The sequence below is a fragment of the Varanus komodoensis genome, unplaced genomic scaffold (assembly GCF_004798865.1).
Source record: "Varanus komodoensis strain SLA01 unplaced genomic scaffold, ASM479886v1 scaffold37, whole genome shotgun sequence".
Taxonomy (NCBI): Eukaryota; Metazoa; Chordata; class Lepidosauria; order Squamata; family Varanidae; genus Varanus; species Varanus komodoensis.
Window position 1 is genome coordinate 2,038,130 of NW_025335889.1, and position 16,673 is coordinate 2,054,802.

Consider the following 16,673-nt stretch of genomic DNA (forward strand, 5'->3'; position numbering starts at 1 on the left):
AGAAAGCACAGACTAATTGGACTTTATAGTAATGATGACGCCATTGGCAGGATCTTCGCATGACTCAAGCCAGCAGGCACCAGCCTGAGGCATTTGGGGGCAGACAAAATTAACCACAACTCCTCTGACTAGGAATTGCAACAGTGCTTCTTTGAACTCTTTGGATGCACAGCTTACGTGAAGCCCTTTCTGGTTCATGCTGTGCATGGTGAACTAAGAGCACTGTCCTATGACTGCTAGACAGCATCTATGCAGCCATGAGATTTTTTAGATTCCTAGCTACAATGTCAGAAAATTGCTCTGACCTCATAGCTGGGAAACTCTGTTCAAATCCCCCAACACAGAAAGAATGAGATCAACTGCCTCTCCAAGGCTGCAAGGGCAAGTTTGGCAAGGTGTCCTCTTTCAGGATACACTCCAGCGGAGCAGAGCTCAGGGAGCCAAGGTTCTATTTGGATGCCAGGAAGCACTTCCTGACAGTTAGGACCCCGAGGGTGTGGAATGGGCTTCGAGAGGTCGTGGAGGCCCCATCGGTGCGGGTATTCAAGGATAGGCTGGACATGCACATGGTGGGCATGTCGTGAGTGGAGCCGGCTGGAGCCGGAGGTCAGACTAGATGGCCTGGGAGACCCCTTCTGACTCGCTCTGTTTCTATGTTTACTCTTTTGGTGAAGTGCATTTGGTCACTGTATCCTGACTGACAGCAACAGGGGAACCAGAAGCCAACTAGAGTGTTCCTTTTCAGTTACACCCCTTGTTGCTGAGAGTTAAGCATGATGGTGCTGCTTTCCTCATGGTGATCCTTCTACTCTATGTGGATAAGTAGTTATCAGATGTCATGTAGGCATGATAACTTTCAAATGCATGGTATATACACAAATAAACAAACACATGGAACTTAGGAAGTGGCTTCACACCTAGTCAGACCACTGGTACATTGAGCCTCATATTGTGAGCACGGATGGGCAGCAGCATTCCAGGGGGATCAGGCAGAAGGGTTTCCATCCTTACCTGCAGACGCTAGAGAAAGAATCTGGCACCTTCTGTATGTGAGGCTTGTGTTTTGCCATTGAGCTACAGCCCCTGTGCTCTCTGAATATTACTCCTGCATTGTTGGAAAAAGAAATGGTGCTTTATATGAGCCAGAGCTTAACATGACAACCGAACACTGAATGCTACTGAGCGGTAGCCAAGACCTGTCAAATGTCCATGGTAGTTTATAGAAAATCCCCAGCATGTTTTGCAATCTGCCCATTAAACAAAATAGGCCATGGCAATTCAATTAGATGTGCCCTTTCCTTTCTAAAATTAAACTACTGATGTCATGAGCTCAAGTTTTCTAGTCACAGGAATTAACAGCATTTATTTTCTCTAAGAGCTGAGTACTGAACAAGCAGGAAAGCATATTTTTCATGGTTTAAATCCCCACTTTGGGTACCATAGGAAAGCTTTTAGTGGGTGGTGGGAAAGTCTCTTTCTGGCAGTGTGTCTTCACATTAAAACCTACTTTATGTGCCGTGAGTGTCTATCCATGCAATGGGAATCATTTTATTCATTATTTCATACGACTCCTAATCCTTCATTGTGTTTCATTTAATGGGTCCTGTAATTGAGCCTAATCTATTCTGGATAACATCATGATATCAAAGTAGATTCCCAGTGGGGCTGCCGCTTGTTTCAGAATTTAGACATAAATGAAAAATGAGAAAGATTATTCTGTCTTCTCTTTTTCTGACTGAGACAATTAAGCATATATAAAATATGTACTAACAATACAAGAAGGGAATATACTTTGATAGTTTTTAGTCAAAAAAAGGGAAACCATGGAGCTTACAAGAATGAACAAAGTGCAACTAAGAGGAAACTTTGTTAGCATTGGTCATGCTTTATTGCAGGAGATCGACTTCATGATCAGTGTGCCTTTCATAGCCGTTGATGCCTTGATTCCAGCAATCCCAAATGTGATACCTCTCCTTCGGAATTGCAGAGAAACAGATAGCTTGTATACATGCACATGTGTGCCTTCCCCACTTTGGCCCTGCCCAGATGCTGCAGGCTGCAACACCCACCATCCCTGGCCATTGACCATGCAACCTGGGGCTGGTGGGAGTTACAGTCTGACACACCTGGAAGGCACCACCTGGGGGGAGGCTCACAGACAAATGCAAAGTACAAGCAGAAATCAAGTTGAGAGAGAGTTCTTTTTCTCTGTTTCTTTTTGTCATTTCACTCAGCATTGCCAACTCTAGAAAGCACTATAGTTTTATACTGTTATGATTTTTTTACTGCTGTTGCTATGCCTTCTGTAGACATGTGGCATCTTACAGAGTTATATGGGCAAAAACAGATGAGTTGCTGCTCCCAAAAGAGCTTTTAAGCTTTCAAAAGAGTAAGCAACAGGACTTACTTCTGAGCAAACATATAAAGGATTGTGCTCCAAATCTGTACTCCTGGCATAAGTAATCTGTCAGAGTGGCCCTTCATGTGCAGCAGCATCTGTCTTTCTTGATCGTAGGAACTGGTTCTAACAGGAAATAAGACAAGGATCTCAAGGTTATCAAGAAAGCACAATATAGGTACACAAAAGCTTCCTAGGAAGTGACCTAATATATACCTAGAAACCCAATATATACCTAGAAACCTAGTGAATCTTCATTTTGGATACCAGTATTTATGTTTCAGAGTGATGAAGAACTCATAGTAAAACAGCATGGAGAATCATGGTGGATTTAATTTTGAGCTGCTCACACTCTCCTCCTGGGGTCATCTTTTGTCACTCCCATAAACTATGCTGATAAAGACTAATGTCCCAGTTCTGCAATCCATCTTCAGCCATGGAAGCTGGGATGAAGTTCAGTGTATTCGGTCACCAAAGGAAACCATCCTCCTACTGCATAAATTAGAAGAGCCATTGCCTGTTGTAAACTGGATTAAGAGATAGCCCGGACTAAAAAGGAATAAAAAATCCTGTACATGCTTTTTCAGAGCTGCTCCTCATGCTTGGCAGAAGTTCTGCGTGAGAAGTTTTTCTTATGCTTACATGTTTTCTTCTTCTAGTGAATGCAACAGTAACAGGGACTCAGTAGTTTCCTACACCAGTGTGCGGAGTAACAGCTCTTACTTGGGCAGTGATGAGATGGGATCAGGTGAGTCAATGGCATGTCTTCGTATAGGGACATTAATAGAGAATTATTCAGAAACCCATAGCCCATAAGTCAGTGGCTCCACACATGGCTGCAAATTATTCGGCTGCTGGCTGGTGCTTCCTTAGTGCTGGGGTGTAGAATCTGTTTTCAATCTGGGGACCAGAGTCAGTGTTGGAGAAGCGCTCGGGGACCATACAGCATCGTGAGTGGGGCTGAAGGCAAGAAGCATGGGGCTGAAACCATCCAAGTATTACTTTATTTTTGCTTCAAGGCTTATTGCTGGTAACTCAGCCTTAGGAAAGGCAAGTCAGCATTTAGAATGAGGAAAAACTGTACAGAGGCCAAGAAACTTGTAGGGATTAGAGCCACTGTTCCCATAATGCAGCCTGCAAAGTTTGTTGACTCAGATTCTGATTCAGAAGTGGAAAATAAGGTGGAACTGCAGTTTGCAAATTGCAGCTAAAATGCCAAGGCAGTTATGAACCTAGCAGTTGCTGAGGACCTGAGATTCTCTAGTGGGGGGAGGGTTGATTCTGGAGAGCATACTGAGTTGAGGGGGCAAATTTAGCGTCCTTAATCTAATTATAGGGCATCCCATTAAGAGGGAGGCCCAACTGAAAAGTGCCAGATGGTCCATGCAGTTGGACCAGAAGCAGTAAGATCCACCTTAAGTTGGAGCTGTTGCTTTTTGGTTTGGAAGGGAGGAGAGATAGGCAGTTTGGAATCAGCTACGTAATGGCCTGGATTCTAAATCTGCATGTGTCTTTTGTTACTGACTTCTGGAATGCTCTTCTTTTGCATCACAAAGCCAGCCTAGCTGGGCAGTTTTAACATAATAAAGACTTTAGTTAGAAAGACTTTTCTCCTGATCTGCTTGAAAGGAAGAGAGTAGCCTAGTGCAAGACACCACCAACAATTAACAATTTGGAGAAGTGGAATGAGACCAGAAAAGGGGCCTGCAGCCATCTGGGAAACCCCAGAGGGCTGATTGAGACCCTAGGCAAGTTGGATTTGGCCTGGAGGACTGACTTAACATCCCTGCCTTATTACTTCCACTATGCTTGTGTGTGGACATGTGGGGCTCTAAAGCCAAGTCAGTGCTTATAAGTGCAATGTCCACTTATAAGGCAATCCAGTTAGATCATCCTGTTAGTGTTATTATTATTTGTAATTCTTTTGCAATCTTGTTTTTTGTAGAAGGATTTCCCTTAACAGGAAGCTTATTATTCCTTTAACGAAGAAACAAATCAAATAATAGCTCTTTAAGTTCATCTCGTCATCTCCCTAGAAAAAATACAGTTGCGTGTGGTTGCCTGTGACCTAAACTGGATGCTACCTACAGAAAAATGTAGCATCACCCCAGTGTAATCCCTTTTGAATAGGAAAGCAGCTTCTGGTGGAATGGTCAGGATGGCGAAGTGGCAGAAGTGGAGGAGATGGTGCTAGATCCTTTGCACCGTTATGCCCTTTCCTCACTTCAGATCTTCTCAACACTCGCACAGGCACTTAGTGGAACTGAAAAAATCCTCCTAGGATTCTGCCTTGAACAAAGCCTCTTCTAAGCTTATCTAATGGAAATGCTTTGTTAGGAAGTGATCATGACCAAGAGTCTATGGAAAGTTCATGAAAGTATGGTGTGAAGTTCTGCACCTTGAAATATGATCAGTGACTGGAGGTATGGAGGAACCAGTGGGAGGAGTGAAAAGTTTGGCATGGAGGAATACAATGAGAAAATGTTGTGCAAATGAATCTAAAATTAGTCACTTACTACTTTTGAAGTTGTTTTTTCCAAACTCAAAGCTTTGCTTCTTTCATCACTAGGTGATGAACTTCCCAGTGACATGAGGATACCTTCAGACAAGCAAGATAAATTACATGGCTGCCTTGAGCATCTTTTCAATCAGGTGTGTAACATGACTACCTCAGATGGTTCATGGCTTTGTTCAACACCAGCCTTCCCCAATCTGGTAGATTTATTGGACTACAGCTTCCAGCGTGCCTAACAATTAACCATGCTGGCTGGGGCCGCTGGGAGTTGAACTCCTAAACATCTGGAAGGCACCAAACTGGGGAAGACTCCATCACTTTCGTGGAGTATACCCTCTTCTCTGTTCTTGGCAAACCAAGCCAAAGTGTCGACTTGCAGCTGGAGGCTTTGCTCAGGACAAATTCTGCTGGGGCCTCACTTGGTCACTTGAGGGCTCAGGTGATGGTTTCCAACACTGATCAGAAGAAAAGCCCGTGGAACCTCACAGGCAGAATATGAAACTGATCTCTGCCTCCTGTGGATTTCCTCAACATCCTCAGCATCAAGGACACAGTCCCTCCAAACATTGTGGCTTCATTGTGGTTGAGAGCACAGTGCAAAACTATGCTATGTAATTTGGTTTGATCCTACTTTGAGGCCAGTTATGAGGTTCACTAACATAAGGGTCTCGGGGGCTGTATTCCAGCAGTTTGCCAGAGAGACCCCCATTGCTGCCCTAGTTCTTCCTTCCTCCCTTTGAGTAGGAGAGACTTCAAGCTACCAAACAGTCCCCCATTCCTTATGTTCTGGACATTGGCATGATCCTTTCATTGTCCCTGGTTTTAAGGTCATTGACATAATAATAGAAACTCTGGAGTGGGATTCAGAGTGCATCAGGGAATTCCAGATGCCATGATATTGCAGCCTCTTAGATGGGGCATTGTTTGGAGAAGCAGCCTCAGGCCAATCCTCAAGGCATGTGGGCACATGCCTTGAGTCTGCTGAAACCCACAGCAAGGTTCTTCTCTTTCTTTTTGATTTAATGTATGTGTGTATTTAATTTAATGTGTCATAGCATCCCTTAGTGTTGGGGGTGTTTTCTGAAAACTTTGTCCCATAGTAATTTGTTTCTGTAATATTTTAGACTACTGTATTAATTCAGATCAATTATTAATGATAACTGAATTGTTTTTCTCCCTCTTAGGTATTAATTGTAGTATTTTTATTAGATAATTCTTCATATTGCTTCTCTTGCTTTTGATATTACTGTATTTGTTTTGATACTTTAGAGTTAGCTGCTTGGGGGTTTCTTTTGGAAGGAAAAACACATTACAAAGTACTGCATCTTGTATTTGGAAATTCCATAATTTAATCATGCAGGAGGCTCAGCAGTTCTCAGTTTCCTCTGAACTGATACCTCTCAGCATGCCCTTCAGGCAATAAGATATATAAGGTATAATCTGCACTGTTTTCCCATCCACAGACTTCACTGAGGACACATATACGCATATATGCACTTGCATATACCCACGTGTGTATGCGCGCGCACACACACACACACATCCAAACGTTACTGATACAGGAGTTTTCTTTGTTGCTGGCAGAGATGGAGAAAGAGTTAACTCTCTGCACAAAGCCTGGGAAGCCCCCTCTCCACCCCCTTCACCCCAGGGGCTCTGATGCAGATTGCCAGCAGTGGCAGGAATGGAGTGACCTGCATGAGAATAACCTTGGGAGGGAGTGGACAGTACAGGTGTCAACCCATGGGACTTGCCTCGTGCTTCCCTGCCATATTCTATTAATAACCATGAACAGTATCTGATAGTAGCACAGCAATAGCATCAATGATGTTGCACTACGAGCCGTAGCATAAGCCAGTAATGCAGTGGGAGCCAACAGCACTAACAAATAGCTCACCACACCAGTGCAATGTCATTAACACTTCCCACTGCACAGTGAAAAAGCGGGGATCCACTGCTGGCTTTCAGTGGAAACCCCCTGCTGCTTCCCTTCATGCTAACAAGCACTAATGACATTGTGACTTACGCTAGCACAGCATCATGAGCGCTGGTGCTGTGTCACCATTGGAAAAGCCCGGTGCTGATGGTTGCACTATTCTTGCCCCAGCGGCTTCATTTGCAGACGTACATCCTTTAAATGGCTATTTGCCAAAAGTAACCATTTGTTCTGTGTCACTTCTTTATTCAGCTCGGAATAATGTCTCTATTTCAAAACACAACGCATATAATTTAATAGCTGCTTCCTGAAGAAACAGCCCTTTATCTCTCTAGATATTCTGTCCCGGAGAATTTTCAGGACTGACTGAAAGTGTTTCTTCATAGGTGGATGCCATCAACACTCTCCTCAAAGGACCAGTAATAAGCAAGGCTTTTGAAGAAACCAAACACTTTCCAATGGACCACAGTTTGCAAGGTAAGCATGCAGAAAGTCCCAAACCCAGGAGAATCAGCATTTCTCAAAGCTTAATCATACAGATGCAAGTTTCTCAGTCTCCAGCTGTGCCTTATTCTTCTGCTTCACCTCATCCCTCTTTCCTCCTCTTTCTTTTTCTGTGGCATGTAGGAGATAACCTGGAAAAGCCACCCCCTCCCAGTCAGAAGTGACAAATTGGGTGTGGCTTTTTGGGTTCCCTTTCAAGAGTCACAATTAGAAATCCCCCAAAAGTTTTTAAAAATACAGTTTGCTGTTCTCTGCATCCTCAAGCTGAGTGAGATTCGGGTAGAAGCGGCAGACGGAAACTTGCACTTCTCTTTTATCTCTTAAGTTCCTCTTCGCTCACCTGGATTCCATCAGCACTGGCAGATGAAGAGGGCCCAGAGACTGACTAGGTGATGGCAACATTTTGGGTAATTAGGGGAATAGCAGTCAGATAGTCCTGCTATTAGATTCTTCCTCTCACCTGTGTGCTCAAATCTTCATCTCTTTGTTTATCCAGTAGGCTCCTTGGAGATTTTTCTGAATGCTTCTTAAATTTTTGCAAAAGTAGATGCTATATGTCCCTGCTGGAGATAAGCAGGCAAGAGAAAAGAGGGCTATTATTCATGGTAGTTTTAATGAGCAGTAAATGCATATTTATTGCACACAGGCTGAGTACATCCCTTTTGACTGGACTTATAAAGAAGCTACATTTTCCCAGCATTCAAAGCTAGACATTCCTTATCCATGAAAATATACTTTCTTCCTTTGATAGTGTATGTGTTCATGGTTATTGTGACCATACAAGTGTCAGGGGCACCAAATAAATATTGATGGAACAAACACTGACAAGGAAAACAACCTATCATACCCCAAATACATTCTTACACCTTTCTGCCTGTTTCATGATAAATTCTGGCAGTATTTTGCAATAATAAAATTTGCAGTAATTTGCAACAATAAAAATAAAGGGAATGAAAATTGCTATTGCATTTTCTCATTCTATCAATGAACAAATTAAACCCCATTTCTCCACTAATCTATTTTTCTAACATCTGCTTCTACTAAATAGTTTCATAGTTTCAGTTATTTTCTATATCCCTTTGCAACTGTTGTTGAATTCTGTTTTCCCGATTAGTTTCATTGCATGTCCAGGCCACCTTCTAAATCTTACTTGTCTATTTTATATCTATGTTTATGAATTGTTGTGAACTGCCCAGAGAACTTTGACTATTGGGTAGAATGATGATGATGATGATGATTTGATTAAATTGCTTTCTTTGTCGTGGCCTCTGTGCATCACACATATGGGTGCTGCGCCTGTGCAGTGCCTAGGCCGGAAAGATTGAAAGCTAACGGTTTTGGCAGGAAAAAACTCCACTCCCCCTCCCCTCGGTAGTATATATAGAGCGGAGTGTCCACCATTTTCTCCAGTCTTTTGCGACCACCATTCGCTGTGCCTCGTGCCTGTTCGTCTCTCGCTTGACTCAGTATTGTTCATTACTTACCGTTTATCTTATTACTCTTATTCCAAGTTATTATTCCCTCACTCCAGTTTATATCTTATTTTTCTCTTTACTTGTTCCTATTAAAAAAACCCAAACAAACCAAAAATATATTACTTTTCCCTCTTTTCTGTATTCTGTTTCTTCCTTTTCTGCGATGGCACAGCGAGCGGCCTTCCGCAGATGTGCGGAATGTGGATCCAAAATGTCTCCGGCAGACCCACATGACTTGTGCCTCCTTTGCCTCGGCAAGGCAATGATAAATGCCGTCATTGCCTTGCTTTCACTAAGCAAGCGTGAAAGAAGAGGGAGAACCGGCTGTGCAAACTCCTTTGGAATTAAGCACTGATGCAATCCGATCAGCCTGCAGGAAAACCTGGGCCAGCGCATGCTCCATCTGCTAAGCGCAAGGCCTCAGCCTCGTCTGAGCCGGTTCAACGCTCAGCCTCTGCTGTGGGCATGTCCGGGCAACGCCCTTCGCCCACGCTGCCTATGCCTCAGCCGCAACCATCCGACGGTGGAAATTCCCCCCCAGGGGCTCAGTTACCTCTTTCTCCCTCTCGTAAACAATGGGAAAAGAAGAAGCACGGGAGATCGGATCATTCTTCGGCTCACAAAAAGGTGAAGAAAGATAAGGCGGCAAATGCGCCTCATAAGAAGAGGCATCAGGATTCGGGTTCAACAGCCCCATCGATCCCGACGGCAGCCTCGATACCAATGCTTCAGGCGGCAATGCAGGTTACTCCTCTGGGGTCACCAGTGCAATCTGCTCCTCAACAGGGCATGCCTATTCCACTGCCCGAAGAGCAGCATCGTGAGTTGATGTCCGAATGGGAGATTCAGGATTCTCCGAGGGCCCGGTCCCCGACTCCTATGCCCATGGCGAGAGCTAGGAACCGATCTCCATCACCACCACCTCGGACCTGAATGGACGAGAGGCGGGAAAAAGGATGGTTCCGACCCTACTATGACTACCCAAGGGGTTGGGAGGACTACCATTCCTTTGGATTTCGTCCTCACCCGCGGGATCGCTCTTCGCCTTCTGTTCATGAGGATCTGCTGTCTACTTTCTAGCATGTAGAGCCCTAGCATCCCACTTCTCCAGGGACCTCCTCATTGTAACCATACCATCCTAGACCCAAGACTTGGACGCCGACTCTACCTCTACCTCTCTTACATCGCAAGGTCCGTCATCGCCTGAAGAACCCCACATTTCATTCGGGGAGCTTATGTCTAGACTTGTTTGGTTGCTCGAGATCGAGGCGCAACATCAGCCAGATCCGAGCACCGACAAGTTCTACGACATTGTCCAGGGAGAAGAATCACCAGCAATCGTCTTGCCGTTTATTACAACTCTGTGGCAGGTGATGACGCAACCCTGGGACTTGCCTTCTCAAACTCAACCTACGGTGAGAAGATACAAGTCCATGTATCGGGTCCAAGAGAGCGACATCCCCTTTCTGCTTCACCAATGAGTGATACAGCCAATGAGTGATACAGCTCACATCAGACAGCATAGTAGTGGCGGTATTCTATATCAACAAACAGGGCGGCACAAAATCCACCGTGCTGGCCCGCCTGTCCATGGACATTTGGGAGTGGTGTATCCCGAGAGGCATAACCCTTTTGGCGGTCCATCTGCCCGGGACCGACAACGAAGAGGCGGACTCCTTGAGCAGACATATGTTGATCACCCACGAATGGGAACTAAACCACCAAATTTGCACCCAATTGTTCCAACTGTGGGGACATTTGGACATAGATCTCTTTGCTACCCACAGAAACAAGGTGTGCAAAAGGTTCTGCTCCAGGGTGGGAATAGGACCGGGATCGATGGGAGATGCCCTTATGATTACATGGACAAATCCCAGGTTTTACGCATTCCCACCTATTCCTCTGCTGACCAAAGTCATCTCGAAGATCGTGCAAGACGATGCCACGGGAATACTCATAGCACCTTGGTGGCCTCGTCAAGCGTGGTTCTCCACTCTCCTTCGGATCTGGAAGGGCAATTTCCTTCGCCTTCCGCTCACACAAGATTTGCTAATCCAACAAAACAGGGCCATCCATCATCCGGACCTGTCATCATTGAACCTCACTGCGTGGAGGATTCATTGACTCAGGGGACTGTTTCAGAACAGAGATCTACTAGATCACTAGGTACCTCAACTCATGATCGGTCTGACCCCCTCACTGACTCGGTACCGATGGGAATATTGTCGAGACCAAATCCTTTGGATCCGGAGGTTGTAAGGATTCTCGAGTCTGCACTAAGACCATCCACCCGAAAGTCCTACGCAGCGAAGTGGTGTCGTTTTTCATCCTTCGCGCAATCTAGCTCATTTAACCCGATTACAGCATCGGTTGAGAACATTCTTCAGTTTTTGCTGCACCTGCATCGATCAGGACTGAAACCCTCCTCAATTAAGGTTTATGCAGCTGCAGTTTCACATTATCGTGGTGTAGTACAAGGGCTGTTGGTGTTTTCACAGCTGCTTATTAGGAAATTTCTTAAAGGCCTGCAGAATCTCCACCCGTCTATTCGGCCATTTATGCCAACATGGAGTCTCTCGGTTGTCCTACAGGCGCTTACAAAGCCACCGTTCGAGCCATTAGCCACTGTCGATTTACGCCTTGTTTCATGGAAAACGGCTTTTTTAGTTGCAGTTACTTCAGCTCGTAGAGCCAGTGAAGTTTGTGCTTTTCGAATCGATCCACCTTATTTAAACTTCCATAAGGAAAAGGTGGTCCTGAGGATGGACCCTACTTGTTTGCCTAAAGTTGTCACACCATTTCACCTGAACGAAGACATTGTATTGCCTGCCTTTTTCCCGTCGCCGTCGAACCCGGTCGATAGGTCCTTGCACACCTTAGATGTTAGATGATGCCTGGCTTTTTATAGATCGTGCACAGAATCTGTTCGACATTCCAATAAACTTTTTGTAAAGTATTCTGAACAAGACCAAGGATCACCTGTTTCGTCTCAGAGACTGTCGAAATGTATTGTTCAAACGATTTCATTGGTGTACCTACTCTCAAATCTGGACTTACCTATTGTTCCAAGGGGTCATTCCACTAGAGCAGTCTCAGCTTCCTCCGCGTTCGCTGCGGGTGTCCCCATCCAGGAGGTCTGCAAGGCAGCAGCTTGGGCTACGCCTTGTACTTTTGCGAAGCACTATCGCCTTGATGTGCGTGCCAGACGAGACTGTTCATTCGGGAGGTCTGTCCTTTCTGCCGTTCTTCAATAGCAACACCTCCTGCCACCGTTTCTGGTAAGCTTGCTATTCACCCATATGTGTGATGCACAGAGGCCACGACGAAGAAAAGCAGGTTGCTTACCTGTAACTGATGTTCTTCGAGTGGCCATCTGTGCAGTCACACAACCCACCCGCCGGCCCCGCTCAGTGTCGGTGAGTGGTTTCATTGTCTGTACCGTATAATACTGCTTCAGTACCTCATACTTGTAACATTGGTACCGAAAGGGAATGTGTCAGTACATGCTAGGTTGTTATGCCATCTTCTTCCATGAGATGGAGAACGTATGGTTTCCAAAGACTGGAGAAAATGGTGGACACTCCGCTCTATATAGACTACCGAGGGGAGGGGAAGTGGAGTTTTTTCCCGCCAAAACCGTTAGCTTTCAATCTTTCTGGCCTAGGCACTGCGCAGGTGCAGCACCCATATGTGTGACTGCACAGATGGCCACTCGAAGAACATCAGTTACAGGTAAGCAACCTGCTTTACTTGGATTTCTTTGAAGAGCCAAATGGTAATCAGGTCCTGTACCACTCTAAGCATTATTCTGCTATTTCAGTGAGATCTTTCTCCATAGCATTTTTTCCATTTAACTATTTGGTGCTAAGCCTCCTTGGCTTCTGTGTGCTAATAAACAGCATCATATCTCCCCCTGCCTCCTCCCCCCGTCCCAGCCCTTCAACCTTCTATAACCATATAGAAACACCATTGGGATTGAAGAAAGGGCTTTCAGAAGTATCTTGCTAAGACTGCGATTTGATTGTCAGAAACCCTTGACTGAGCATGCAAAAAGACCCCCAGGGACTCATGGAAGATGAACAACCAAATAAGTTCACAGAGGGTCAGCTGCATTCTGCTCGGAAGCCCCTTGGCACTCTGCATGAAGCATCCTCAGGAAATTACCTGCTGCTCCTCAGTGGTGGCTTGTTCCTGGAATATACAGCTCATAATCATGAGTTGCAGAATGCTGTTTATTAAACAGACACCTTTGAAAGTACATGCAACTAACAAAGAATGGATTGTGTTTCTCCTTTCTAGACAGATGAGAGTTGAGGGGGCAGGTGGGATGTGCCCATAGGCCTAGTGCCAGCACCAGGTACCATTGGTGAAATTGCCAGTGTTTTGGCATCCCAGTGAGACCATATTTGCAGCTCCATTATAGATGCTGAGCTGCAGTGGTACTGAGCAGAGCTCTGAACCCACATGTATGGCACATGTGCATTGGCCAGCATGGTGGCCATAGCGTAGAGTTTACTGCTTTGGCAATATGTTTGCATTGCTACATTGCAGGTGAACTTCGTAGCACAGTTCAGTCTTCTCAGTTATGTTGTTTTTACACTTGATCTTAGCCAAAAGGCCAAGAAGCAATGTTAAGTTCTATCTTTCATCTTCATCAGGGCTAGTTTGGTGGACCTTCTTTTCACAGAGGAATGGGCTTGGTTGCTATTAAAGCAGTGAGTGGGTACTTGTTTTATTCAACCGTTCTGGCTTCCCCAGGCTAACATCTCTCTTTGTTTGTAGAATTTAAGCAGAAAGAGGAAACTACAATTCGGAGCAGGAACAAGATTCAAATCAGCATCCAAGAGGATCCCTGGAACCTCCCACTCCGTATCAAGAATCTCGTTGAGACCATACAGAAATATGTAGAAGGTTTGTGACTGCTGCAAAAGGACATATTACTAATTTTAGAATTCTGTAGGTGTTAGCAAAGAGAGAAGTGGCCAGCAGTGGGGAGCAACAGAACAAATAAAATCATAGTTGCTGCCAAATAACTCATGAACTGAAACTGGGTTGGAGATTTGGGGTTTAAAAGATAGGCAGCTGCCTTAACCAAGTCAGGCCATTGGTTCTTGTAGCTCAGCCTTCCAAACTTGGTGCTTTCCAGATGTTTTGTACTACAGCCACCATGGCCACATCTTCCCTGTTCTAAATACTCTACTATAAGCACGGTTTGTTCTAGTATTTTAGTGCCCTTGACACTGCCTTTTATATCTCATTGGTATTGGTATTATATCTGAGCCTGCAGTTCAGGAGATCCCAAAAGCAGCCAGAAAGCCAAATACCAGGGATTCCTATTATAGCACATGGAAATTGTTCTCTGGTATATACCCAACCCACTCATTGTATCCTATATTTCTGCCTATTGTTGGTTCAGAAAGGTTTTAAAAACATCACTCAAGGTTTATTTGTGTGCCATTTCAGTTCTTCATGTTACACTGGAAAATGCAGTGTCTTCTCACATCTGACAGTGAAACAGTTCCTGCACTGAAACCATAATGCTGCTTCTGCAGTGAAATCACTGATCCCACATTAAAGACTTTTTGTTGTTTTAAAGGCACTCACAGGCCACAAGGGACCTTCACTTGCTCTCCTAGAAATTAGACTTCTTGGTTGCTATCAGACCAGTATGTCAGACTATTAAACTGGCTGAACGTCAGGTTGATACTCCCTACCTTAACTTTCACAGGGGCAGGGCTGTACTCCAGCTGGACAATCAGGACATTGTGTTACCTTCTTTCTTCCTGTCACCTACCACACCACTGGAAGCTACCTTAGAGGGACACTCACCACTTATAAGATGAGATCAGGGCTAATCACGAAAACACCTCACCTTGTCCTCTGCTGTGTGGACTCCTCGTGTACTCACAGTGTCTATCATGGCGTCTGTAGTGGTGCAGACTATATTACTAACCTACAAGCTTCCAGGATCTGTGCTAGCTATCCCTCACTCCACCTGTGCAGTAGCAACATCAATCACCTGAACTGAAGGAGTCCTGATCACTAAATTGTATCAATTAGCCACCTGGTCCAAGCCATGTACATTTATGAAACATTATGGCTTGGATGTTAGAGCCACAACAGATGGTTGTTTGGTCGAGCACTCTTGTGGTGCTCTGCTCTGCAATACCAACACTGACCCACCTCCAGTAAGTCAGGCTTGTTAATTGTCCATATGTGTGTTGCAGAGACCACAAAGAAGGAAGACAGGCTGTTTACCTATAACTGTTCTTAGCCTAAAGGCATGGGTACTTTTGGTACCAGCTTCAGTACTGATACGTTCTCTTGGTTCTGAGGCCACAAGAGCAAAATTAGGCAGGAACCCCCCTAATGGTAAGTGAGAGGGATGTGTTCCTACCCAAACTTCTCAGCTATGGATGCTTCCTGAATTGAGGCTTCATGCAGGTGTGAATGCTAAGATGACCAGTTACAAGCAAGCAACCTGTCTTTTCCACTAAGTAACCACAACCATCCCATGGATAGCTGGGACTGAGAAGCAAGGGTTTCTAGGTACAGGGTATGATTTCCAAACCTGCATGGCTCCTAGCTCTCTTACTGGGACTCAGTACCTAGCATGAGTTGGAGGTTCAGGTGGAAAGTGATTATATGCCAGTTTTTAACTGTTTTATCATTTTCCTTTTTTCCTAGATGGAAAGAACCAGCTGCTTTTGGCCTTGCTGAAATGCACAGGTAAATCAGCTCCTTGATTTGATGCTGTTTACACATGACCCTGTAAGCGCTGCTTATGGACCAACATGCAGTTGTGAGAATATTTTTTTTCCTCTGTTTGAGGGAAAACAGTATTAAGAAGGTGCTGTCAGAGCACACTTGATAGCACTGCGATGTTGGCAGAACACCACTTACCATGTTTGTACATCACATCAGTGATGATACCAGACACCCTATTTATAGGCTGGTGCTCCTTTCTTCCTCATTTACTCACTGATGTTGTGGGAAATTGAGCATCCCTCTGGGGAAATTTAAACCTTCTGCTCTCATATTAGAAGGTCTGGTTGCTTCTGTTGCTGTGAAGCATGGTGCACAGGCCGCATGAATAAGGAGGGTTATTGGGGAAACAACAAGTTGTGGCAATGAAATAAATACTAACTCTACTCCAAGTCTCTGTTCCTGGGTGTCCCCACAATATTTTGGATTACCTGTCCTGGCATTTGTGAGCATTGGCAATGCTAGCTGGAGTTCATGGGAGTTGAAGTCCAATCTTATGGCAGCTAGATTGACTGTAGAGCCAGAAAGTCTGAGCATGTAGCAGTGATTCTTTCCTGCTTGTACTTTCCTGAGCCCAGTACAAGGGGACAATTGTACAAAAGCTTTATTTACAAAGCTTTGCATAGCTCAGAACAGCTACACCAACAGGGGAGGCTGTGTCCTGGTATGAGCCTGCCCATACACTGTGTTCAGCACCTGAGGCCCTCCTCCCTTTCCCTTACTGTCTTAGGAAGGTTAGGAGGATAGAAGGAAAGGAGAGAGTCTTCACAGTGATGACCTCCAGCTGTGGAATGCTCTCCCCAGTGAGATTTCCCTGGCACTAGCATTTTTGACACCAGGTTAAAACTTTCTGCTATGCCCAGGTTCTTTTTAGTTGGGCCCTGGTAGTTCATGATTAATTATGTTCACCTGCCTCAAACATTTGTATGTTACAAGGTTTTATATTCATGTTGTGAACCACCAGAGCAGAGTTCCCCACTCAGAAACACTCTCCGTGCCCTTTGCATTGGGCTCTGATTTCCAGCCAGCATGGCCATTGTTGGGAATTCCAGAAGTTCTTTTGAACACATCTCAGGAGGT

At 44.9% G+C, this 16,673-nt stretch overlaps 1 protein-coding gene across 1 annotated transcript in view; it reads left to right on the forward strand.

Moving 5' to 3' along the window:
• The window catches only part of PREX1 (phosphatidylinositol-3,4,5-trisphosphate dependent Rac exchange factor 1), a 263,982-nt gene that overhangs the window by 228,151 nt on the left and 19,158 nt on the right, over nt 1-16,673 (forward strand). The window contains exons 27-31 of the mRNA XM_044440400.1: nt 3,058-3,146; nt 4,968-5,050; nt 7,236-7,326; nt 13,611-13,739; nt 15,516-15,557. Coding sequence (XP_044296335.1) covers nt 3,058-3,146; nt 4,968-5,050; nt 7,236-7,326; nt 13,611-13,739; nt 15,516-15,557 — 434 coding nt within the window. The remainder of the gene's footprint in view (nt 1-3,057; nt 3,147-4,967; nt 5,051-7,235; nt 7,327-13,610; nt 13,740-15,515; nt 15,558-16,673) is intronic.